We start from the raw sequence: 24,756 nt of genomic DNA on the forward strand, positions 1-24,756 counted from the left end.
TTTACTCTTACTTAGAGTTGCCTTTTTAACTCCACTCAAGGTTATATCCTCAAAATCCCAACCAAGTGGGTATTTATAGAGAATGGGGACTTGAAACCCCTTTTCATGATTAATGTGGGATCATGTGCAATTGCAATAATTTATTTAATTCTAAAATAAATAATTATGCAAAACAATCACAAGCCAACAAGTGGCAAAAGGAGAGAATGGGTTACGTGGGGACCATATCCCATGGGGGGGACCACTGCCTTGCTCCCCAAGGGAAGCTTGGTGGCTTTGGTCCCCACTTCTCCTCAAACCACCATTTGCAAGGCAGCTAGGCTGGCTGCCACCTGGCGCTGCCAGCACGCTCAGCCACCTAGCATGCTTGGTTGGCGCACCATGCATCACCCAGCCCAGCACTTGCGTGCTGCTAGCGAGCCACGCCTTGTGCTGGGGGCTGGGCGCTGTTGCCTTGCTATCGCAGGCACACGCACACACATTTGCGTGGTGCTACTGTCTTGCTATCGCAGGCACACGCACACGCATGTGTGGTGCTGCTGCCTTGCTATCGCAGGCACACACACATGCATGCGTGGCTCTCGCATAGCCAGCAAAGCCAGGCCAGCATACGCATGGCCCTAGCCAGCCAGCACCACTCGCCCCGTGCTCGCACAGCTACGTGCATCCAGACCAGCACGCACTAGCGCTGTGCTTGGTGTGTGGCCTGTGATGGTGCCTAGCACACACGCAAGGCCAGCGCTGCCTGCCAGCTAGCTGTGCTTGGTGCATGGCTTGCGATGGTGCCTAGTACACACGCAAGGCCAGCACTGCCTTGCCAGCTTGTTGTGCTATAGTTCCCATGAGCACCCATGCACCCAGGCTAGCACGCTGCTAGCTGCGATGGGTTGCCTGGTGCTTGTGGGGCTTGCGATAGCTGCCATGCGCACCCAGGCACCCATGCTAGCATGCTGCTAGCTTGCGATGGGCTGCCAGGGCGCGCCTAGGCTGCGATAGTGCCTAACACACCATGGTGCGCCTAGCACATACATGGTGCGCCTAGGCTTACGATGAGCTAGCCTAGCCTAGCTACGGCTACGCTCATACTTGTTGCTTGTGATTTTGCGACGCTCGGTATCGACACCCTAGGCTCGATTTCCGACGTCTGTATTCGTAAAACTCTGTCGACTCATTAAATCCTTTCGGATTAATTCGTCGTCTCGGATCAGAGATTCGATTGGGTTCGACCTAAAGGGTTCAGTTAAGATTAAGCTGTAATATCAATTGTACCTTGATATTACTGATCGGAAGCGGCCTCCACCTAGGCATTTCGATCACTTGACCTTACTGAAGAATTAGCTCCGTAATAATTCTGAACCCTCTATCGGAAGAATACACTTGTCCCGCCTGTAGAGGCAAGCGTCGTTTGGACCGACGACGTGGACAATGTCGACAACTACTTCGGTTGCTACGAGGCGGCATTTACAGCCGGCCTCCGGCTCCCCCTCCATCACTGCATAAAAGCCATACTAAAGGGGTATGACTTAGGTGTATGGCAGTTGACCTCTAATTCATGGGTCAACATTCTTGGATATATAACCGCCTGCGAGCTGCAGGGTGTCAAGCCAAGCTGGCAAGCCTTTGCGCATATGCATTATTTAAGCAGAGCGCCGGGTGGGTGGAATGTGTGGTACACTCTCACCACGCTTCCGGAGTATATGATGACTCTGGACAAGCCGTCCAAATGGAGTAATTGGAAGAGTAAATTTTATGTCATCTCTTCCCCCTCCCCCCAACTTAACCGTCGGCTGCGTAGATACAATCAACACCCGGCATTGCTGGGAAGAAAATGCGCTCTCCCTAGAGTACCGGGAGAGGCATGGGACCAAATAATGCAGAAGGGTCTCTTTCTGAAGAAAACCGCCCCACTAGATGACGGGGGTGAGATCATAGTTCCCCAATTTTGGGTGCCCCATCCGGACTGGTTTAAGGATGAGGGTTTTTTGTCCCTTTGTAACTTAGCACTATGTTTAACAAGGGTAGGTTCACTGATTGATCAAGTCTTTCCCGGATGGTTATGCTTTGTATGATCTCTAACCATATTTCCTTTTCTTGTTTCGCAGAAGAAGCAAAAAGAATGGTGCCACCAGAGAAGACACTGGCTACTTCTGCCAAGCTGGAAGAGAAGAAGGCGGCGATGGCCGCAAAAAATGCCGGGGTAGACTTTCCTTGACCATCTTTTTGTTTACAGTTTATTCTTCTTTTGCCGGATGTACCTTTTACCTTGTTACAAAGGTTTTTATCGGATGCATCCTATTGTGACTGTTTTCAGGCCGAGAACCAAGTCATACCTCGCTCTGTAGCGAGTATGCAAAAACGACCGGCTGGGAATATTCCTAATCCAGCCGCCAAAGTGCCTAGGGTGGCGGCTCCTGCCCCGGCTGCTGGTCAGAAACAGAAGACGCCTGACAAGGACAGGCCAACAACTGCAGGGAAGAGCCTGCAATTCACTCCCCACTTTGAAATGGTGGTGGAGTCAGCAAGACCGGATGCTCGCACTCAGACGGGCTCCGGTTCTTTAGCGGCTGGGGGGGCTTTGACCCCACAGTCCGAGAAAGGTAAAACTTCTGCCTTTGATCCCCCTTGGCCACTTGGGCATATGAGAGTAAAAACCCAAGCAAGCCAATCCGGGGATTCTTCTAGACACCGCCTGGATATCGGCGAGGCATATGCCCAATACCTTACAGATGATTCTATGCTTGCAGATACAACCTCCAGCCGTCCAAACTACCACCAATATGCTAAGAGGATGGTCAAGACCATCACTCGGTTTGAGAGAGAAGCTGTGCCGGCTGTGCACACGGTCAATCTTGACCGGATCACTTCTCTCCTTGCTGAGGTACATAAACCGGATGGCCTATGTTTAAGCAATAATCTTTTTTACCGGATGCAAGTACTTTGTTTTTTATCTTTCTTTAACACTTTTCCCGGCTGATATTGCAGACGCTACTAAGAGTTGATGGGCTTAGCGTCCCTCTTCGCAAGAAGCAGGAGGAGGTAAGAGACGCTCAGAAGCGCGCATCTGAGCTTATTGACGTTTGCCAATTCAATACCATTTCATATGACTTGGAAACTGAATAAAGGAAGTTGCAACTGGAGGAACAGCTAAAGAAGGCGGCTGAAGCTGGGGAGGCGGCCTTGAAGATAGTTGATGAGCTTGAGCTCCAGGTCAAAAATCTTCAAACTGACCTTAAAGCCCCGAAGAATGCTGACAAGGAAAATGTCAATCTCCGGAAGGACAACAGCCGACTGGTAGCTGAACTTGCAAACAATCAGGCGGCTCATAAGAAAGAGCTGGAACAGGAACAACTCCGCCTGATTGCAGAAAATGAGGTCGACTGCGAAGAACGTATGAAGCTCACTTGGAGCCTGATCCATCCGGATTTCGAGTACGGATACCGGAATCTTCGATAAAAGTATGCCTCTAAGGTTTATGAGGCTAAGGTACTCGGGACTGACCCTCCTCCCGCTTTTGACGAGTGGGTTGAGCGCAAGAATGTGATTCAGCTGGATGGGGCTAATCAAGAAGCGCAAGTGGAGGATCAGCAAGTGGTGGAGCAGTCGGATGAAGTTCTAGTCGATGCAACTCAGCAGCCGGAGCCTCAATAGCAGCAAGCTCAACAACAACAACAACCTCAACAGCAACAACCATAAACATTTTCTATCTTCTTTTTTTGCCTGCGAGCCGAGTATCTTTGAATGTAACTTTCCCGGACGGAGGTCAGGTTAACATTTTTATATATAAAATTTTAATCTACTAACCGACGCAGTCGGTTTTGCTATTCTACTATTTGCATTTTGTTTTTATTCATGCATCTTTACAAGTTTTACAAAATTTTCGTCGGATGCTATTCTCATCCGGTTCAAATGATCAGTCGTTCTATTTTCGCCGGATGAAGCGATGATACCATGATATGCCCCTGAAATGGCCAACTGTTTACTCCAACGGTAAACAGGCAGCCGTTTCATTGGCAACCGGATGGGTGATCAATGGTTGATCTACTCCTACTCCGACTGGTACAATAAAATGCCCCTGAAATGGCAACTGTTTACTCCAACGGTAAACAGGTAGCCGTTTCATTGTCAAGCGGATGGGTGATCAATGGTTGATCTACTCCTACTCTGGCTGGTACAATAAAATGCCCCTGAAATGGCCAACTGTTTACTCCAACGGTAAACAGGCAGCCGTTTCATTGGCAGCCGGTTTTAGATAATACCCGGTTGCAGTAACCCACTAGAATTTTCATTTCGCCGGATGGACCACTATTGGGTCCTCGCCGGATGAATCCTAGTTGTGAAGGATCATTTCTAACGGCTGCAAGTTTCTTTTAAGAAAATGTCGTTTGAGTTATTGGATCGCTAGAACAATGTACCACCCTGAAGGGAGCTGTTCTCTTCAACGATTTTACCCGAATGGGTGTCGCCGGATGACTGCTCTTTTTGGAGCAGTGGTTTTTAAAAGTGTTCTTCCGTCTGTGATTTTGCACTAGACAGGTGCTAATACAATTGTATGAATGGAAATTATATGCTTTCACATTTCAATACTATTTACAAAGAATTACAAATTCCTTAGAAGTAGTACTTTTTCAAGTTATCTACATTCCAGGTACGAGGCAGCCGCATTCCGTCTGGGGTTTCCAGGTGGTATGTTCCGTTTCTAACTTCTTCAAAAATCCGGTAGGGTCCTTCCCAGTTTGGGGTTAGTTTCCCTTGTTCGTTCGCCCTACCGGTTGCCTCAAGCTTTCGTAAAACAAAATCTCCAACTTTGAGGGGGCGTTTACGCACCCTTTTGTTGTAGGCCCTCGTCATTTGCAGACGGTAGATTTCATGACGCAAGGCGGCGTTTCCCCTTCTTTCAGGAAGAGTATCCAAAGCCAGGCGCATGGCTTCCCTATTTGCCTCTTCATCATATAACATGATTCGAAGTGTTGGCTCATATAATTCAATGGGAAGCACCGCCTCTGTGCCATATGCCATAAGAAATGGAGTTTCACCGGTTGACCCCTTCTTAGTAGTTCTGATAGACCAAAGAACATGAGTCAATTCCTCTGCCCAAAGACCGCCTACCTTTTCAATCTTTTTCTTTATGCCGCCTGAGATGAGCTTGTTAAAAGCTTCAACTTGACCGTTTGCTTGAGGACGGCCAACAGATGCAAAGTAATGGGAGATCCCTTGATCTTGCAACCAAGTCTTTAGGACAAGCGTTTTGAATTGGGGGCCATTGTCAAAGACCATTGACATAGGTACATCGAACCGGGTGATGACATTTCTCCAGATGAAGGAGATGACATCCTTAGTTTTGATGCCCTTTACCGCCTCGGTCTCAACCCACTTGGTGAAGTAATCAACAGCCACTAAAATGTATCTTTTGCCGCCTGGGGCAGGAGTGTATGGCCCCAGAATATCCATGCCCCATTTGGCAAAGGGAATTGGGCTGTGAATAGCTGTTAAATCAGTGGCCGACTGTCTGATCAACCGGCCAAACTTCTGGCACTTGTCACATCTTTTTACCAGATCTAATGCATTTGGCTCGAGAGTGGGCCAAAAGTATCCTTGCCGCCTGGCTCTTTTGGCAAGGGTCTTCCCGCCAATGTGCGATCCACAGAAGCCGGCATGCAGATCTTCCAGTATTTCCTTTCGCCTTTCTGGGGTTACACATTTGAATAGCTGCTGCAGGTAACCCTTCCAGAAGAGTTCACCTTTGTGCATTACGAAGCTTAATGCTCGTCTTTTAAGAGCGGCCGCCTCTGATGAGACACCCGGTAGAGTACCGTCTACCAAGTAATCCCGGATGGAGTCCATCCAAGTGGAGCTTCGATCTAGAACTCCAATGGGATCATGTTCAATGCTTTTATTTTCCATGACTTCCCAGAAGACTGACCTAGGCGTATCACATGTGGCGGATGATGCCAGTTTTAAAAGTGCATCCGCCTGATTATTTTTGGACCTGGGAACTTGACTTAGATTGAATTCATCAAATGCCCCAGCCTCTTTTTTGGCTGCCTGAAGATACTTAATCATCACCGGATGGGTGGCCTCATAGTCACCATTGTACCGGCTAACTATGAGTTGAGAATCAGAACAGGCGTCAACTTTCCTTGCCCCGGCTGCCTTACACATGCGGATACCGGCTAGCAGGGCCTCGTATTCAGCTTCATTATTTGAAGCTTGAAATTTGAATCGTAGAGCATATTCGTATTTGTCCCCCTCTGGAGAATGACAAATTACGCCTGCCCCACAACCATTCACAGTAGAGCTCCCGTCTACATATACTTTCCAAACTTGGTAAGTTTTATCCGGCTGTATCGGCCTTGTCATTTCAACAATGAAGTCGGCAAACGCCTGACCCTTCACTGCCCGCCTAGGCTCGAAAGTGATTTCTAGACTTTGAATTTCCACAGCCCATTTAATCATTCTTCCAGATGACTCTAAAGTGGCCATAGGCCTTTTGAGCGGTTGGTCAGTATAGACGGTAATCGGATGAGCCAGGAAATAAGGTTTTAACCGATTGCCTGCTTTGAACAAAGCCAGACCGAATTTTTTGATCATGGGATAGCGAAGCTCAGCATTCCGGAGGACATGGCTTATAAAGTAGACCGGGAGCTGGTTGCCGTCTCTCTCAGCAAGGAGAACGACACTTAAGGAATGATCTGAGACGGCTAAGTACATGTAGAGAGCCTCCTGGGGTAGGGGACTCACTAATCTTGGCAAAGAATGCAAGTGTTGCTTCAGCCTTTGAAATGCCGCCTCAGCCTCTTCGCCCCATTCAAACCTTGACCTCTTTTTGATTGCTTGAAAGAAATACAGGCACTTGTCACCTGACCGGCTGAGGAATCTCCCCAATGCCGCCAGGCAACCGGTAAGCTTTTGAGCCTCCCTGACGGTACGAGGCGACTGCATGTCAATCACCGCCTGTACTTTGTCCGGATTGGCCTCTATGCCTCTCTGATCAATCAAATATCCGAGATACTTCCCAGACTCAACTCCAAAGACGCATTTTTTCGGGTTTAACATGACTTTATGCCACCTGAGGGTGGTGAAGGTTTCTCGGAGGTCGGCTAGATGATCCGCCTGTAGCTTTGACTTGACTATCATGTCATCGATGTACGCCTCCACATTCCTTCCAATCTGATCATAAAAGACCGAGTTCATCATTCGTTGGAAAGTGGCAGGCGCATTCTTCAACCCAAACGGCATCACCGTGTAGCAGTATAGCCCTTGATCAGTGACGAAAGCCGTCTTCTCTTGGTCTTTCTTCCACAAGGGTATCTGATGGAAGCCGGAGTAGGCATCCATAAAACTCATCAGGGCATGGCCGGTTGTAGAGTCTACCAAATGATCTATCTTTGGAAGCGGGTAGCTATCTTTTGGACAAGCTCTGTTTAAGTCCGTGTAATCTACGCACATCCGCCAGGTTCCATTCGGCTTTTTCACAAGGACAACATTGGCTACCCAATCCGGGTAGTAGCATTGCCGGATGAACCCAGCATCTAAGAGCTTCTTGACCTCGGTTGCTGCCGCCTGGGACCTTTCCTCGCCATGGTTCCTTTTCTTTTGCCTGACCGGCATCTTCTTAGGATCCACAGCGAGTTTATGAACAGCAAGATCCGGACTTACACCCAGCATCTCCTCTACTTCAAAGGCAAACACATCTTTGAACTCCTTCAGCAAAAGAAGCAAGTCAGGTCCCAAGCTTTCAAAAGCAACCGTTCCAATCTTGACGGTTCCGTCTGGCCGGCTGTCTTCAAGGACAATGTCAATCATTTCTCCAGCCGGCTGGGGGCGAAGGACGTCTAGCCTCTCCCCTGACAGTGATTGCTATTGTTTCTCCTTTACAGGCGCCAGTTGGTCCGCCTTCCTCTTTTTACCGGCTGACTTAGTTGCCGGTGAGCTTTGATCACAGTCGTCAAGTTCAACTACTTCTTTTTCTTGACCGTCTGTGTCAAGCGTTGGTTTGATGTCCGAAAGGTAACACTCTCTTGCCATCTTTTGGTCCCCACTCAAGGAACCGACTGTGCCATCATCCCTTTCAAACTTGATCAACATTAGGGATGGGATGATGACTGCTTTTGATATGTTAAGGGTTGGGCGGCCAATAATCAAGTTGTAGGCAGTCAGCTCTCCTACAACAAGAAACTTGACAACCATGTGCCGACCCTTTCCCTTTTCTCCGAACCGGATGAGTAGATCAATAATGCCCACCGGATGTACTACTCCTCCCCCAAAACCAACAAGAGGGTATGAGGCCGAATGCATGCTACTGGGCTTGTACTTGAGTTTTTCCAAGCACCGGTAGCTTATGAGGTCAGATGAGCTCCTGGTATCAATCAAGATCCGGCCAACTCTTTGATTGGCGATTTTGCACTCGATGACTATGGGGTCATCATGAGGCCGCCTGACCTCTCCTCTATCTTTCTCGGAGATGTTAACTTCCGGAAATGAATATTCATACGATTGGCCCCTCATCCACTGAGTTGACCAGTTTCCGAATGTTATCCTTTGTGCCCTGGATTGTAGGCCCACCTCCCGTAAATCCACCGGCTATGGTCAGGATGGTATCCTCATCCGTATCCGATTGAGTAGTCAGCGTCTTTGGGGGTGGTCCTTTTACTTGTTTGGGAGCACCCTTTGACTTGGATAGATAGGACTTGAGAGCCCCCTCGTCAGCAAGCCGGTCAAAGAGCCGCCTGAGGCTAAAGCAACCCTCAGTGTCATGGCCAATTTCTTCATGAAAAAGGCAATATTTGCTTTTATCCAGGCGCTTACAGGACTCTTCATGGGAGGCGGTTTTTCAAGATTCAACCGGTCCTTTACTTCTTTGAGAATGGAGGCACAATCCTTGTTGAATTCGTACTTTGGCACATACGGATCTGACCTTTTTCTTTACTGGAAAGGTTGTCCGAATGAGTCTGCTGCCCATACCCCCTTTCTCTTATCTTCCTTTTTGGCTGATTGGGTAGGCCGGTTCTCTTTTTTGTCGGAGCTTTTGTAATCCGTTGGAAGTTTCACAGCGCATAATTCCATTGCTTGAATGTAAGCCTCCGCCTTCATAAGCGCCTCGTGAAGAGTAGAGACCCTCTTCCTAACCAAGTCAAACTTAAAAGTTGATCCGTCTTTTAAGCCTTTAAAGAAATCAGTGTAGGAAACGTCATCAGACAATCCATGGATTTGGATCCTCATCAGGTTAAACCGCTTGACATATGACCGGAGCCCTTCCTTATCTCCCTGCTGGATTGCCCCTAGATCAAGGCTTGTTTTCTTGGCAGGGATGTTCATAGAAAAGTTGGACGTAAATTAGTAGCCCAACGTCCTGAAATTATTGATGCATCCGGCTGGGAGGTTACCAAACCAACGTTGAGCAATCCCTTTCAACATTGCCGGGAAGCACCTACACCATGAGGCATCATCCAAACCCTGCAAATACATTAGGTTGGTGTATGCCATGAGGGGATCTTCCGGGTTGGTGGTACCGTCATAGGCACCTACCAACACATTTTTAATTTTTACCGGCTGGGTCATCTCGGTGATTTCCCTGGAAAACGCCGTTGGCTGTTCCCCAAGGTTGAGCAGCCGGAGCTGCCAGTCCATAGGCTGGACAGGCGGCTGCTGCTGCCCCCCGAAAAGACCTGGCTGTGCATAAGGAGATCTAAAAGGCGTGTATAGTGTCCCATGCAATGCCGGTTGGATCATATGAAGGTCGGATCGAGTGGAAACCTCGCTCGTCCGGCTGTCATTGTTTGTTCTCGAGTGCCTCCCTGATGTGGCATTGAAGCTGTCTCGAAAGGTTAACGTTGATGCCGACTCGGAGCGCTGCTGAGTCTTTTTATCCTGAATGAGCGTCCGAGCATCAGAGTAGACTTTCTTTGTTCCATCCGGCTGTATGTGCCGAACAGGTTTTCTGACTCCATCCATGGGAGTGTATATCTTTGAGAAATCAAAGGGCCTAGCCAACACATTTGACTTTGGATGCGGGGTAGATGCTCTACCCTTTACTGTTCTGGCCGTCTTTTTTCCAAGACGCCTTTCTTCCGCCTGACCCTTACGGGGGCCGGCTGTATTATCCAGAAGGCCTTTGATCTCCCCTTTGAAACACATCATCATGTTCAAGAGTTCATCCCTGGAGACTAGGGTGGCCCCTTCTGAAGCAGGAGTTAATCCAAGCGGTCCCCTGGTGGGATGGTTTGGGCCTGCCTGCTGCTCTGCCCGTTCCCTTTTGTCTTTGGAACGAGTATGCTTGGTTCTGAAAGAACCATCGACAGCTGTGTAAGTCTCAATCTCATGATTGTCGGCTGTATCTTGGTCCGAGTGGACCTCAGCCTCACCAGCAGGTTGACTACTTTTACCCGGCAGTACCGGTTCCGAAGTCATCTAGAAAGTACTCTCCCCATAGACGGTGCCAGATGTTTGGGGGTTTTTTATGTGTCTTACGGGAGAGTTACAATTTCCTAGTATGCTCCTTCCTTTGCTAGTACCTGCAAAAATAACGGAATACTCCGGCTGGGGCTGGGGTGTTCCGCCTCCGAAGATTAAGTTAGTCTCTTTCTTAATGAGGAAATAAGACAATAAATGCTTCTCGATTTGAGAGCATTTGCAAGGGGATTTGTGTTTTTGTTGGTTGGTGGAAAATGATTCGATCCCCATTAATGAGGTATGCCCTTACTTTTTATAGTAGGGGAGATCTGCACCTCAATTAGGGTACAATGACACGTGTCGCAAAGGGATTGGGCCTTTGCTGACCGTTGCAAGCTTGACACGTGGCAAGCCTTTATAGGGCCACGTGTCTTAGGGTAGTTTTACCCTAAACAAAAGGTATAATTCTTGTTCTTAATCTTGTTTGATTAAGTTTATTATGCTTGTTAATTGCTTTAATTAAGGGGCGGGTCTTGGTGGGTTTCCTTCCGCGTAGTGTCGGGTCACTACGAAACCCTACAGTTAGAACTTACAATAATTTCATGCTTTTGTTAGTATATACTGATGCTTTTTTTATGTCTATTTTTTAATTGGAAGTCTTGGTTTGGTTAATACCATGCTTTTTTAACTACATACTTAATATTTTGTCTATGAAATGGATGGATATTATGGTAATTATGTTAAAGTTAATGTAATTCCATTAAAAGTTATGGCTAATTCCCTTAAAGATTTAGAAATTATTTTTATAAACAGGAAGGAATCAAAATTATTATAACAGTTATGGTATTTTTATTAAAATTTATGGATAATGCAAATGAAAGTTAAGGATACTATTATAATAGTTATAGTAATTCTACTAAAAGTTATAGTTTTTTTTAGCAAAAGTCATCATTACTTATACAATAAAAAAAAATCAATATATTGTATTTAAAAGTTTAAGAATAATGCAATAGTCTCAGTCTAAGATCAATGAATATAGTTTAAAATTAAAGAACAATGTATCTAAGATCAATCAAAATAGTCTCCAAACTCAAGTGGTGGTACTGCAGTCTTCTTTCTTTTCTTCTCCAGTGGTCCTTGTGGCCTTTTTTTCCTTCCTTTTGTTGTTGTACGTTCATGATCTAATATAAGAGGTGCCTCAGTTGCTGTACTTGATGATGTAGCTTGGTTAGTCTCTGCTTTAGTAGCTTGGTTAGTCTCTGCTTCAGTAGCTTGGTTAGTCTCTGCTTCAGTAGCTTGGTTAGTCTCTGCTTCAGTATCTTGGTTGGTCTCTGCTTCGGTAGCTTGGTTAGTCTCTGCTTCGGTAGCTTGGTTAATCTTTGCTTCAGTAGCTTGGTTAGTCTCTCCTTCAGTATCTTGGCTGGTCTCTGCTTCGGTAGCTTGGTTGGTCTCTGCTTCAGTAGTTTGGTTAGTCTCTGCTTCAGTAGCTTGGTTAGTCTCTGCTTCAGTAGCTTAGTTAGTCTCTGCTTCAGTATCTTGGTTGGTCTCTGCTTCAGTATCTTGGTTGGTCTCTGCTTCAGTAGCTTGGTTAGTCTCTGCTTCAGTAGTGTCGTTGATGGTTGTTATAAGTTCTTCAACAAGAGAAAGGCTAGTAGCATAACTGTCCTCGATAAGGGTTCTCGCCTCTTCATTCAATTGACTTTTCAATATTAGATTATAGAATTTTCTAGCCATGGTTTGACGCCAAGGTGTGTATTGATGTTGTTCAGGTTCTTCATTGTCACTTCTTTCCCAAATTGATGATTTTGCAAACTGTAATCCCCCATGATTTTGTAACTATTATAATTATATTTTATTATTAATTATATGATTATTTTACGATAATTTTATATTTTTTTATAAGTATTTTGAAAATAATAAATTAATTTTAAGCTATTTAGTCATTACTAGCTATTGCCAATAATCATTCTACCGTACAAATTAAGAGCTTAGTCCAAATTACCTCAAGCCCAACTTTACATCTTATTGCTAAACCTCGGCATATATTTGGGCCTAAACAAGTCATCCTAATTATATTTGTATTAGGAAACCCCAAAACCCACTTCTTATTACTTATACCTGATTAGGGGATTTTTCCCTAACCAATCATCGTCTGACAAATGGACCAATCAAGCCCTGCCATGTGTCTTCCACATGGGCCATTAGGAGCCTGCCACGTGTCAAGCGTTGATCGGTCCACCATGGACCACTTGTGACACACCACGGGGCCTCCCCTATGCCAACCGGTCAAAACGGCCACCTAGGCCCAATCCTTGGAAGAAGCCCAGTCAGCCCTAGGTTAACCTAAACCTAGGACTGGCACGCATCCCAAGGCATATAAATCATTAATCCTCATTAAAGGGGGGGACGTCAATTAATTACTCTCACCTAGAAAGAACACTTTACCTTTTTCCGCGTTAATTACCCCTTAAACAAGTACTAACTTGACCGTCGGAGGCGGAGCTCCTACCACTCGGAGTCTTCGTTGTTTTGCAGGTACAGGCGCCCGGTTCCAGTCTCGGAATTGTAACTCTCCCGCAGGACATCAGAAAACCCCGAAACATTTTGGCGCCGTCTGTGGAGAGAGTACTTTTGAGATGGCATCTACGTCTGTACCGACTCCAGAAGAGAGGCGTCCAGTGGACGACCCTCAAGTCTACTCAGACCAGGACACTGAGAATGAAGTCGAGGTTGAAGCACACACGGCCTCAGACAGGACCCTAAGGGCCCGACGCACCCGTCACACCGAAAGGAAAGAACGGGTAGATTACCAAGCCGGACCCAGCCATCCAACCGGCTCACCGCCTGATCACCAACAGGCGGCTGAAGGATCCGCTCCTATTACGAGAAACGAACTCATGACCTTCATGAAGGGGTTCAAAGGAGAGATCCAAGAATTAATCAATAAAAAGACGCTTGCTCTCTCTAAGGAGCAGTCGGCCAGAAAACCTTCTCATTCAGGAAGAAGGAAGCCTGTTCAGGGTCGAGAGGCAACCCCCCACCCTAACTCAAGGAAGTGGGAGCCGCCTGTGATCGCTTTAACAAAATATCGTTTTCTCTCACCAGGGAAGAGGAAGCCCATTCGTCATATACAAGCGGATGGGTCAAAGAAAACCTACTCAGATGCTCGGCTATTGCTAGAGCAGAAGAAGAACGACCGACTGTCAGAGTTGGCCTCCACTTCTGACTTCCAAGATAGTCTGCACAATACCTCTATGAGGTATACTCAATCAAACAATGAGAGTCAAACAGGCGGTACCTCCCGTCGGTCTGGATTTCATAAAGAGCAGGCGGTACCAAACATGCCATACGTACCGCAACAACAATACTTTTTGCAGCCACCTTTGTTTGGAGGACAGGCGGCAAAAAATGTCCAACCTTTGGACTGGCAACTACGGTTGCTAAGACTTGGAGAACAGTCGTCTGCCTTCTCTAAGGAAATTGCAGAGGTCGTCCAGCCGGCCAAAGTTAAAAATGTGCTAGTAGGCGCCTATGATGGCACTACTAACCCTGAAGATCATTTGATGGCGTTCACCAACCTAATGTACCTCCAAGGGTTGGATGATCCCACTTAGTGCAAGTGTTTCCCAGCGACTCTAAAAGGAATCGCACAACAATGGTTCGGTAACTTGGCAACTGGTTGTGTGAATAATTTCAAGACGCTTGCCTACTTGTTCACCTCCAACTTTGCTATGAACATTCCTGCAAAGAAGACGACCCTTGATTTAGGGACAATTCAGCAGGGTGAAAAGGAGGGGCTCCGTTCATACATCAGGCGGTTCAACCTGATGAGGATTCAAATTCAAGGGCTGTCGGATGAGGTAGCCTATACTGATTTTTTCAGAGTCTTAAGGATGGGTCGACCTTCAAGTTTGACCAGGTTCGAAAGAGGGTTGCGACTCTCCAAGAAGCTTTGATTGAAGCTGAAGCCTATATACAGGTGACTGATCTCTGTAATACTGGAAAGAGGTCGGACGGACGTAGGTCCGACAAAAAAGAAAGCCGACCAAGGCAGTCGGCTAACAAAGATGAGAAAAAGAGGAAAGAAGTCTGGGCAGCCGACTCCTCTAAACAGCTGGCCCAGAAAAAGAAGAAAGAGTTCAAACCATACTCTCCGAAGTATGCATTCAACAAGGATAGCCAGGCTATCCACAAAGAAATGAAGAGCCGAATCTCAATCGAGAAGCCGGCCCCCATGAAGGGTTCTACAAGCAATCGGAACTAGGACAAATTTTGTCATTATCATGAAGACGTTGGTCATGAAACCAACAAATGTATCAGCCTCATGCGCTACCTGGACCGCCTGGCTGAACAAGGCGACCTGGACTCCTATGTCAAGAAGTCTAAGGGGAACGCTTCATCAAAGAACAAGCAGTCGGCCAAAAAGAATCATCAACAAGCCTACAGTTCTGATACAGATGATGCAGTCGTCTACACTATTGCAGGCGGCTTCTCAGGAGGCGGCCCCACTATCAAGGGCAATAAAGACAATATCAGGCGACTAGATGTTAATTCCGTTCACCAAGAACGGACCGCGAAGAATTCATTCCCAGAGATTGACATCACAGAAGAAGATCTGGGAGGGGTTAAGGGGCCGCATGATGACCCCATTGTCATTGAGTGCAAGGTGGCCAACCAAAGAGTTGGCCGGATCCTCATAGATACCGGTAGCTCCTCTGATCTCATCAGTAGCAAGTGCTTGGCAAAGTTCAAGCACAAGACTGATTGCATACATCCGGTATCCCACCCTTTAGTAGGGTTTGGAGGAGGAGTCGTACACCCAGTAGGGCGAGTGGATCTACCCATTCGCCTGGGTGAGAAAGGGGAGGGCCGTCACATGGTGGTTCGGTTCTTAGTGGTTGAGGAACTCTCGGCCTATAACATGATCCTGGGATGACCCACCCTGAACAACTCTAAAGTTGTCATTATCCCATCTCTTATGCTGCTCAAATTTGAGAAGGATGATGGAACAGTCGGTTCCCTAAGGGGAGATCAGAAGATGGCTCGAGAGTGCTACCTCTCGGATATCAAACCCACTGTGGTGGCTGCTGGCCCAAGTGGTGAAAAAACTGACCTTGAACTTACCAAGGAAGATCCGCCTTCTCAAAAAGCAGGCGGCAAGAAAAGAATGGTTGCCCAATTGGGGGCCAAGAGAAGAGAAAAAATATAGCAATCACTGGCAGAGGAGCGGTCGGATGAATTCCGTCCTCAGCCGGATGGTGAGCACACGGATGTCGTGCTGGACGATTCACGTCCTGACCGAAGAGTCAGGGTTGGGACGACTGCTCTTGATATTTTGGGTGATGATTTTCACCAACTTTTGAAGGAATTCAAAGACATCTTTGCATTCAAAGTTCATGAAATGCCAGGCATCAGTCCTGACCTGGCGGTACATAAATTGGCTGTGGATCCGAAAAAGAAGCCGGTCAAGCAAAAGATGCGGAACCATGGTGAAGAAAGAAGTCAGGCGGCAGCCGCTGAGGTTAAAAAGCTGCTTGATGTAGGGTTCATTCGGCAATGTTACTTCCCGGACTGGGTTGCAAATGTTGTACTTGTAAAGAAGCCAAATGGTACTTGGAAAATGTGTGTAGACTACACTGATTTGAACAAGGCGTGCCCCAAAGACAGCTATCCTCTGCCCAAAATTGACAGTCTGGTCGACTCAACATCCGGCCATGCTTTAATGAGCTTCATGGACGCCTACTCTGGCTTCCATCAGATTCCTTTGTGGAAGAAAGATCAGGAGAAGACGGCCTTCGTCACTGATCAAGGGCTATATTGCTACACGGTCATGCCGTTTGGTTTGAAAATTGCCCCGGCCACCTTCCAACGAATGATAAACACGGTCCTCTTTGATCAAATTGGGAGGAATGTTGAGGTATACATAGATGATATGATTGTTAAGTCCAAGCTTCAGATAGACCATCTGGCGGACCTCCGAGAAACATTCACCACACTTAGGCGGCACCATGTCATGCTCAATCCCAAGAAATGTATTTTTGGGGTTGAGTCTGGGAAGTTTCTCGGATTCCTCATCAATCAGAGAGGCATAGAGGCGAATCCTGAGAAAGTGCAGGCGGTCATTGACATGCAGTCGCCTCGCACCGTCCGAGAGGTTCAGAAGTTAACAGGTTGTCTGGCGGCCTTGGGAAGATTTCTCAGCCGATCAGGCGACAAGTGGCTTTACTTTTTTCAGACAAAAAAGAAGAAGGCAAGGTTTTAATGAGGGTCGGATGCTGAGGCGGCCTTCCAAAAACTGAAAGTTCACTTGCATTCCTTGCCAAGGCTGGTCAGTCCCTTGCCCAAAGAAGTGCTTTACATGTATCTGGCAGTATCTGACCATGCTCTAAGTGCCGTCCTCCTTGCTGAAAGAGACGGCTGCCAACTCCCGGTCTACTTTGTCAGCCATGTGTTGAAAAATGCCGAGCTGAGATATCCTTTAGTGGAGCTCTCTTCATGGCCGTTAGAAGTGAAGCCCTACTTCTTGGCGCATTCAGTCGTTGTGTACACAGATCAACCGATCAAGCGGCCACTGACAACCATGGAGTCATCAGGCCGAATGATCAAATGGGCAATAGAAATTCAGAGTCTGGAAATCACATTCGAGCCCAGGAAAGCAGTAAAGGGGCAAGCCTTTGTTGACTTTATTGTAGAAATGACTCGGCCCAGGAAAGCAGTAAAGGGGAAGGTTTATGTGGACGAAAGCTCCACCTTAAATGGTTGTGGAGCAGGCATCATATGTCAGTCGCCAGAGGGCGACAGGTATGAGTATGCTCTACGTTTCAACTTCCAAGCCTCGAACAATGAGGCTGAATATGAAGCTTTGCTGGCCAGTATCCGCATGTGCAAGGCGGCTGGGGCAAGAAATATAGACGCATGCTCTGACTCACAACTAATAGTGAGCCAGTATAATGGCGAGTACGAAGCAACCCATCCGGCCATGATCAAGTATTTGCAGACGGTACGACAAGTAGTCGGATCCCTTGAAGAGTTTCATCTAACTCAAGTACCAAGATTTGAAAACAATCAGGCGGATGCTCTCTCAAAATTGGCCTCCTCGGCCTCCTGTGATACTCCAAGAACCTTCTTCTGGGAAGTTATGGAAAAGAGAAGTATTGAAGAAGATCCTATTGGGGTTCTAGATCGAAGTTCCACTTGGATGGACCCAATTACAGCATACTTAACAGACGACATCTTGCCAAATGATCATCACCAGGCGGCCTCACTGAAAAAGCGAGCATCCAGCTTTGAGATGATAAAGGGGGAACTCCACAAGAGAGGGTACCTTCAACCTTTCTTGAAATGTGTTACCCCAGAAAAAGGGCGAGAGGTCTTAGAAGATCTGCACTCTGGATACTGCGCCTCCCATATAGGCGGCAGGTCGCTTGCTCAACGAGCAAGGCGGCAGGGCTACTTTTGGCCTACCTTAGAAGCAGACGCCATGGAATTGGTGAAAAAATGTGACAAGTGTCAAAGGTTTGGTAAATTAATTCACCGTCCGGCTACTGATCTCACTGCCATCCATAGCCCACTACCGTTTGCTAAGTAGGACATGGATGTCCTGGGTCCCTATACGCCTGCTACAGGCGGCAGGAAGTACATACTTGTTGTAGTCGACTACTTTACCAAATGGGTAGAGGCAGAGGCTGTCAAGGGAATCAAGACGAAGGATGTGATTTCATTCATCTGGAGAAATGTCATCACTCGGTTTGGGGTACCCATGTCTATGGTTTTTGATAATGGTCCCCAATTCGAGACGCCTGTTCTCAAAAATTGGTTGGGAGACCAAGGCATCTCGCACTGCTTTGCATCAGTCGGCCATCCTCAAGCAAACGGCCAAGTAGAAGCTTTCAACAAAATCATCTCAGACGGTCTTAAGAAGAAGATTGAACGAGCAGGCGGCCTATGGGCAGATGAACTACCACATGTTCTCTGGACCATTAGGACGACTGAAAAAAGGGTCGACTGGAGAAACTCCATTCCTCCTAACCTATGGTGCGGAAGCTGTTCTTCCAATTGAACACTACGAGCCGACTCTTCGCATAATACTGTATGACAAAGAGACGAACTGGGAGTCCATGCACCTGGCATTGGACTCACTCCCAAAGAAAAGGGGCAATGCAGCTCTGCGCCATGAAATTTACCGCCTGAGAATGACGAGGTCATACAATAAAAGAGTGCATAGGCGTCCACTCAAAGTGGGTGACTTTGTGCTAAGAAAGATGGAAGCAGTCGGTAGGGCTAATGAGTTAGGCAAGTTAATTCCCAACTGGGAAGGACCCTACCGAATTTATGAAGAGGTTCGAGACGGTACCTACTGCCTAGAAACACCAGACGACCAACTCTTGCCTCGAACCTGGAATGTAGATAATCTCAAACAGTATTATTTTTGAATGATGTAAATAGCCAAGAGCTAATAATAAAAGTTTGCTTTTTCACTTCATCTATTTTGTACTAAGAGGGGCATGCCTACTGGTAAAACAGTTGGCTACTCTCCATACTTTTCAAATATGCATTCAATAGAGAGGGGCATGCCGCCTGTACCTAAACAGTCAGCTACTCTCTCATACTTAGTTCATCAAGAACTACCTAAGGCCTATGGCCGAAATTATCAGACCAGGCGTCCAGCCAACTGATCCAACTTTTAAAACTAATCCGACCTGTCCCAACATCATAGCAGGCGTCCGACAACATCCATTCGGATGAAATTCGTCGCAGAGAGCAGCTCCCTTTTGGGTGGAACATTGTTCTATAAACTAATTACACGGCACCTACGCGACTGTCAACAACGACAACCACGCAGCCGTTTTTGAGACAAGGATAACTCTATCACTGATCCAATGAGTGTTAGCAGTTAACATCTGCGTCGGATAACCGACTGTATTACTTGGGATAAGTACAGCCGGTACCTTTTGAGTTAATAGCTAACAAACATTGGCGAATCAAGGGGTCCAGCCAGCCTCCGCCGCCTGGTACTTCTACTACTCAAACAGAAGTGACGGCGACTAAGTAACATCAATGTTAACTTATAGTCACTCCCTAAAACTTGGTTCGAAATCTAAAAGGTTTTTGAATAGACGGCCTGTTTCTTAAACAGGAGTATTCAAACCCCTATTCTTACTAGGTTAATGCATCTTGAGTAAATAACCAACAAAATTGGTGAATCAAGGGGACTAGCCGGCCTACGTCGCTTGGTACCTCTACTACTCAAGCTTAAACATGACGAGTGAGTAACCTTCAAGATTACCCATAATCACGCCCATACTTAGCCAGGATTCAAAAGGTATGACGAGTCCGCTTGCTTAAAGGTGGACCAGAGCTCTCATACCCCTACCTGCTAAGATGATTTCTCTTCAAATTAGACATGTTTGAAAAGTTGGTTCACAGGTCGACTGCTTTTTAGGATGAGCAAGGACTCAAGAATTTTATCTACTTTCCTTTCACAAGTAAAGCAAACCTAATGTATTCTCCAAAATATGTTAGGGTCCGACTGGATAGATGGCCGACTGATCGCCTAACCTGGAACTAAAACAACCAGTCGTCTAGGGGCATAGGCAGCCCTCACATTGTACTTGTTCGCAACTATTGGCCATACAAAACAGTCGGTATGACATGCAAGCGGATATCAAAGATCCTCGATACTTAGCAAAAATTCGAAAAAATAAAGCAAAATTAGAAGCTTGGATAAGCAAAGACGACCAAAAAGATGGTCGCCGAATTCATATAAACAACCGGCCATAAAGAACGGCAAAATATTCAAGACCCCGGCCCCCCGGCCGGGTAAAGAGATACAAAAAACAAACGGCACGCAGGCCGAAGAAAAGTTGAACACAAAAAGCATTAAGGTTGTGGTAGGGTTTCGGTATTGCCAACCGCCTGATCAACAAGGGGTGCCTGGTTTTGAGAGGCTTCCTTCTTGCTTGTTTCGGCATCAGGAGCCGCTTCTGTAGATGCACCTACCACAATCGGCTGCAGGGCCACTTCTTCCTCCTCCTCTTCTAAGCTGGACTCGGCCGCTTAGTCCTCCTCAGCCGCCTACTTCATGATTTGCTGGTTGTACTTTTCAGTACAAGCAGCGAACTTCTTCTCCCAGGCAGCATAATGAGCTTTTGGAAAGAGAGTGATAAGTCCTATTTTGCACATGTTTTAGGTGGGTATCTAAGCTCATTTTATTACAAAATTAGAGATCTTTGGTGCATATTTGCATTATTTGCTTAAGTTGTGCTCTACTACTCTTCGTTTGTGTGTTTTGATGAATTTCAGGTGATTTATATGCAAATGGAGTATGGTTGGCTAATATTGAGTATAATAATCATGGAGTATGAAAACATATTGCTTAAGAATATCAAATCATGTGTTCGAGACGAACTTGAGTGAAAATGAAGCAAAACGTTGATGAAATACTTGACAAATATGACACCTGTTCACTATTATGCTCATAACTTTTGATATACAAATGATAATGGAGTGATTCAAATTGCATTGGAAAGTAGACTTGAAGACCTTTCCAACGATATATTACACGCCTCAAACAGAGCTCCGGATATGAAGTTATGACTGATTTAAGATGAGTTAAATACAAACTATTTGCTGCAGCCTCTACGTGCCCGATCGGGCATGGTCCGCCCGGTTGGACCGGGCACATAGGAGTTAGATGATTTTTGGTATTTTCGAAGGTAGAAAGCAATTTATGAAGACCGCCCCACGCGCCCGATCGGGCAAGGTCAGCCCGGTTGGACCGGGCACGTGGTGGAAGAAGTGCTACGAAGGAAAGCAACTCCGTACTCTCACCGCCCGATCGGGAGGTGCTTGCCCGGTTGGACCGGGCACAGTTATGCGACACTCCGTATTATTATTTTCTTATTTTTAGGTCATTAAGGGTATAAATACCCCTTGTAATCTTCATTAGAAAGAAGTTTTAAGTTTTCCATTATTCCTCTTTCTCTCTCGAGAGTTCTAGTTTATTACTTTGAAGCAATTTTAATTCTTTCCATTAGATTTGAGCATTGTTTTTCAACAATTTAATTCCTTTCAATTGAAGAATCCTTGGTATTCACTTCTACTTCATTCTCTTTCAATTATAATTGCTTTTCAATTATGTTTTCCATATTCATGATTGTTATTGTTTCTTTCAATATGTGTGAGTAGATTTTCTATTCCAAGATCTAGGGTAGCCCAATTATGATTGATGCATGAATTAAAACTTTAAATTCCCCAATAATAATCCCAATTGACATGCTTAATTGATTGTGTTTATGCCAATACTAGATTAGGAATAATTAGTATTGTTATCATCCCTTTGTTCTTATTGCAACGGAAGTTGGGTATTAACGGGATTAGGTTATTCCAATTAAGGGTTTGAAGATCATCACGGAAGTAGATGATTGAATAATTAGGAATCTAGGCATGGTGTTTAATGTCCCTTATTCGCTTGATTCCACGGAAGTAGGCTTGATAGTTAATTTGGGAAGCCATTGATAACTTGGAAGAGACCTTTGGTATTATTATTAGGGATTGCTTTTCTTCTTGTCAATTGATTTATATATTGGGGGTAGATTTATTAGTTTATCAATCATAATCGTGGTAATGATTTTTGGTATTTTCGAAGGTAGAAAGCAATTTATGAAGACCGCCCCACGCGCCCGATCGGGCAAGGTCAGCCCGGTTGGACCGGGCACGTGGTGGAAGAAGTGCTACGAAGGAAAGCAACTCCGTACTCTCACCGCCCGATCGGGAGGTGCTTGCCCGGTTGGACCGGGCACAGTTATGCGACACTCCGTATTATTATTTTCTTATTTTTAGGTCATTAAGGGTATAAATACCCCTTGTAATCTTCATTAGAAAGAAGTTTTAAGTTTTCCATTATTCCTCTTTCTCTCTCGAGAGTTCTAGTTTATTACTTTGAAGCAATTTTAATTCTTTCCATTAGATTTGAGCATTGTTTTTCAACAATTTAATTCCTTTCAATTGAAGAATCCTTGGTATTCACTTCTACTTCATTCTCTTTCAATTATAATTGCTTTTCAATTATGTTTTCCATATTCATGATTGTTATTGTTTCTTTCAATATGTGTGAGTAGATTTTCTATTCCAAGATCTAGGGTAGCCCAATTATGATTGATGCATGAATTAAAACTTTAAATTCCCCAATAATAATCCCAATTGACATGCTTAATTGATTGTGTTTATGCGAATACTAGATTAGGAATAATTAGTATTGTTATCATCCCTTTGTTCTTATTGCAACGGAAGTTGGGTATTAACGGGATTAGGTTATTCCAATTAAGGGTTTGAAGATCATCACGGAAGTAGATGATTGAATAATTAGGAATCTAGGCATGGTGTTTAATGTCCCTTATTCGCTTGATTCCACGGAAGTAGGCTTGATAGTTAATTTGGGAAGCCATTGATAACTTGGAAGAGACCTTTGGTATTATTATTAGGGATTGCTTTTCTTCTTTTCAATTGATTTATATATTGGGGGTAGATTTATTAGTTTATCAATCATAATCGTGGTAATGCTTGATCTTGGATGCTTTAGTTTATTGATTAATATTTCCTCTAGTTAATTGTGTTATTTAATATATTAGTTGATTATTATCATCCATTATTGATTGGTGACGTGCTTAGTGATTAATTGAGTCTGATTAATTGAATGAACCATAGTCTCTTGGGATTCGATCCTTACTTGCCCTACTACATAGTTAGAAGGAATAGTTAGGTTATTTTTGTTAGGTACGCGATAACCTATCAAATTTTGGCGCCGTTGCCGGGGACTAACGGTTTTCATCTAATTATTTGTGATTCGTTTTTGCTAAGATTTTGGTTTGTTGCTTTGGCTATTATTAACTTCTTTTTCTCTTATGAGTTGATGATATACATGCCTTGGAGATGGATGATTTATTGTCACGTCTTGCATCTGGCCATTGTTCTTGTTATTATCTTTATCATGAAAACCCTGATTGCCCTTATAGTGAGTATTTTGTTCGAGCTCCGGATGATTTTAGAATCTTTCCATTCATATATGATTATTCTAAAAAACGGTTTGTTCTAAATGAAATTTATTGGAGGATTCATGATGAATATTATCATAATTTGTATAATACGTCGGAGGAAGAATCATTTGTTGAAAAACCGATGGTTAAAGAGTCATTGGTTATAGAATCAGTGGTTGAGGTATCATTGGTTCCAATAGAAGAAGAATCATTAGTTGTAGAACCATTGGTTGAAAAGTCATTGGTTGTAGAACCAATGGTTGAAAATTCTTTTTCTTTTGCTAATGAACTTATTCGTGAGCGTAAAATAATAGAGACGTTATTGGGTGATGATAAAGAACAAGACTACCTCCATGTTCGTTCTATTAATTCTAAATTTTTAGCGGAGGAAGCAGAAGGTTGTGGTGTATCTTCATCTTTTTCTTTTGATTTTTCTTTTTACCTTGAGTTATCTTTGTGTGCTCCTAATCTTTTCTATGTAAGGATTACTGTGCTTGCAATTGAGCCCTATATAGTGCTTAATGAAATGTTTGCAGGAGCGTATGATAAGTTACTCAAGGCGTTAAATTCTTCTGATGGAAGGAGAATGGTCAAGCTTAAGACCTTGATAAACTAGCGCTTTGCGGGAGGCAACCCGTATTTCATTATTTTTATTTTAGTCTTTTCTAATTTTTGTGTGTTTTCATTTTTCTTTGATTCTTAGAGAGGTAAGGAGAGTACATCTTATGCTTGTGGGAGTTCTCTTGGTGCAGATTTTGATCTAAAAGGCTGATTTAAAAGGAGAAGAATTCGCTGGACTGCGTTCGAGTTCGATCAGGAAGAGCTCGCCCGATCGGGCGCGCGTATGGATCAGCAAAACTGCTCAATTTCGACAGGCCATAACTTTCTGGTTAATTATCGGATTTTTTTTATGTGACCTATCGTTGGAAAGATCTTTAAGTATACTTTCCAATGCAATTAGAATCACTGCATTATATTTTATACATCAAAAGTTATGATCAAAACAGTGCACATGACTCAATTTTATTCTTTTTCCCACTAACACTTTGTTTCGTTTTTGCTCAATTTTGTTCCAAAGAGATGCATTGCAATCCTCGAGGCTTTGGTGACATTATTTTGGGTGATGATGAAGATGAGGTTTGACTACAAGTTTCCCTTTAAGACAATGAGGACATTGTCTGATTTAGCTTGGGGGGAAGTTCTTGTGTACACAAGGTACATCTTTCACTCTCTCTTTCTACTTTAGTGTGTTTTCACTAGCAGTAAGGTTTAATGCTTTCTTCTGGAAAAAGAAATGAAAAATAAAAGAATCATGATAATGAACGGCCAACGG

At 44.9% G+C, this 24,756-nt stretch overlaps 1 protein-coding gene across 1 annotated transcript; it reads left to right on the forward strand.

Annotated features, from left to right (window-relative positions):
- Nucleotides 1-23,189: 23,189 nt before the first annotated feature.
- On the forward strand, nucleotides 23,190-24,541 carry LOC110738024. The gene is made up of 2 exons (XM_021918383.1): nucleotides 23,190-24,312; nucleotides 24,502-24,541. Exon 1 carries the CDS (start codon nucleotides 23,320-23,322, stop codon nucleotides 24,037-24,039), a length of 720 nt encoding a protein of 239 aa, XP_021774075.1. The 5' UTR covers nucleotides 23,190-23,319; the 3' UTR covers nucleotides 24,040-24,312; nucleotides 24,502-24,541.
- The last annotated feature ends 215 nt before the right edge of the window (nucleotides 24,542-24,756 follow it).

Source organism: Chenopodium quinoa, unplaced genomic scaffold (genome assembly GCF_001683475.1).
Source record: "Chenopodium quinoa cultivar QQ74 unplaced genomic scaffold, ASM168347v1, whole genome shotgun sequence".
In the NCBI taxonomy this organism is placed as follows: Eukaryota; Viridiplantae; Streptophyta; class Magnoliopsida; order Caryophyllales; family Amaranthaceae; genus Chenopodium; species Chenopodium quinoa.

What these genes read in the sequence shown, in the direction of transcription:
- LOC110738024 (XM_021918383.1), top strand. Translation starts at nt 23,320, where the DNA reads ATGGATGATTTATTGTCACGTCTTGCATCTGGCCATTGTTCTTGTTAT.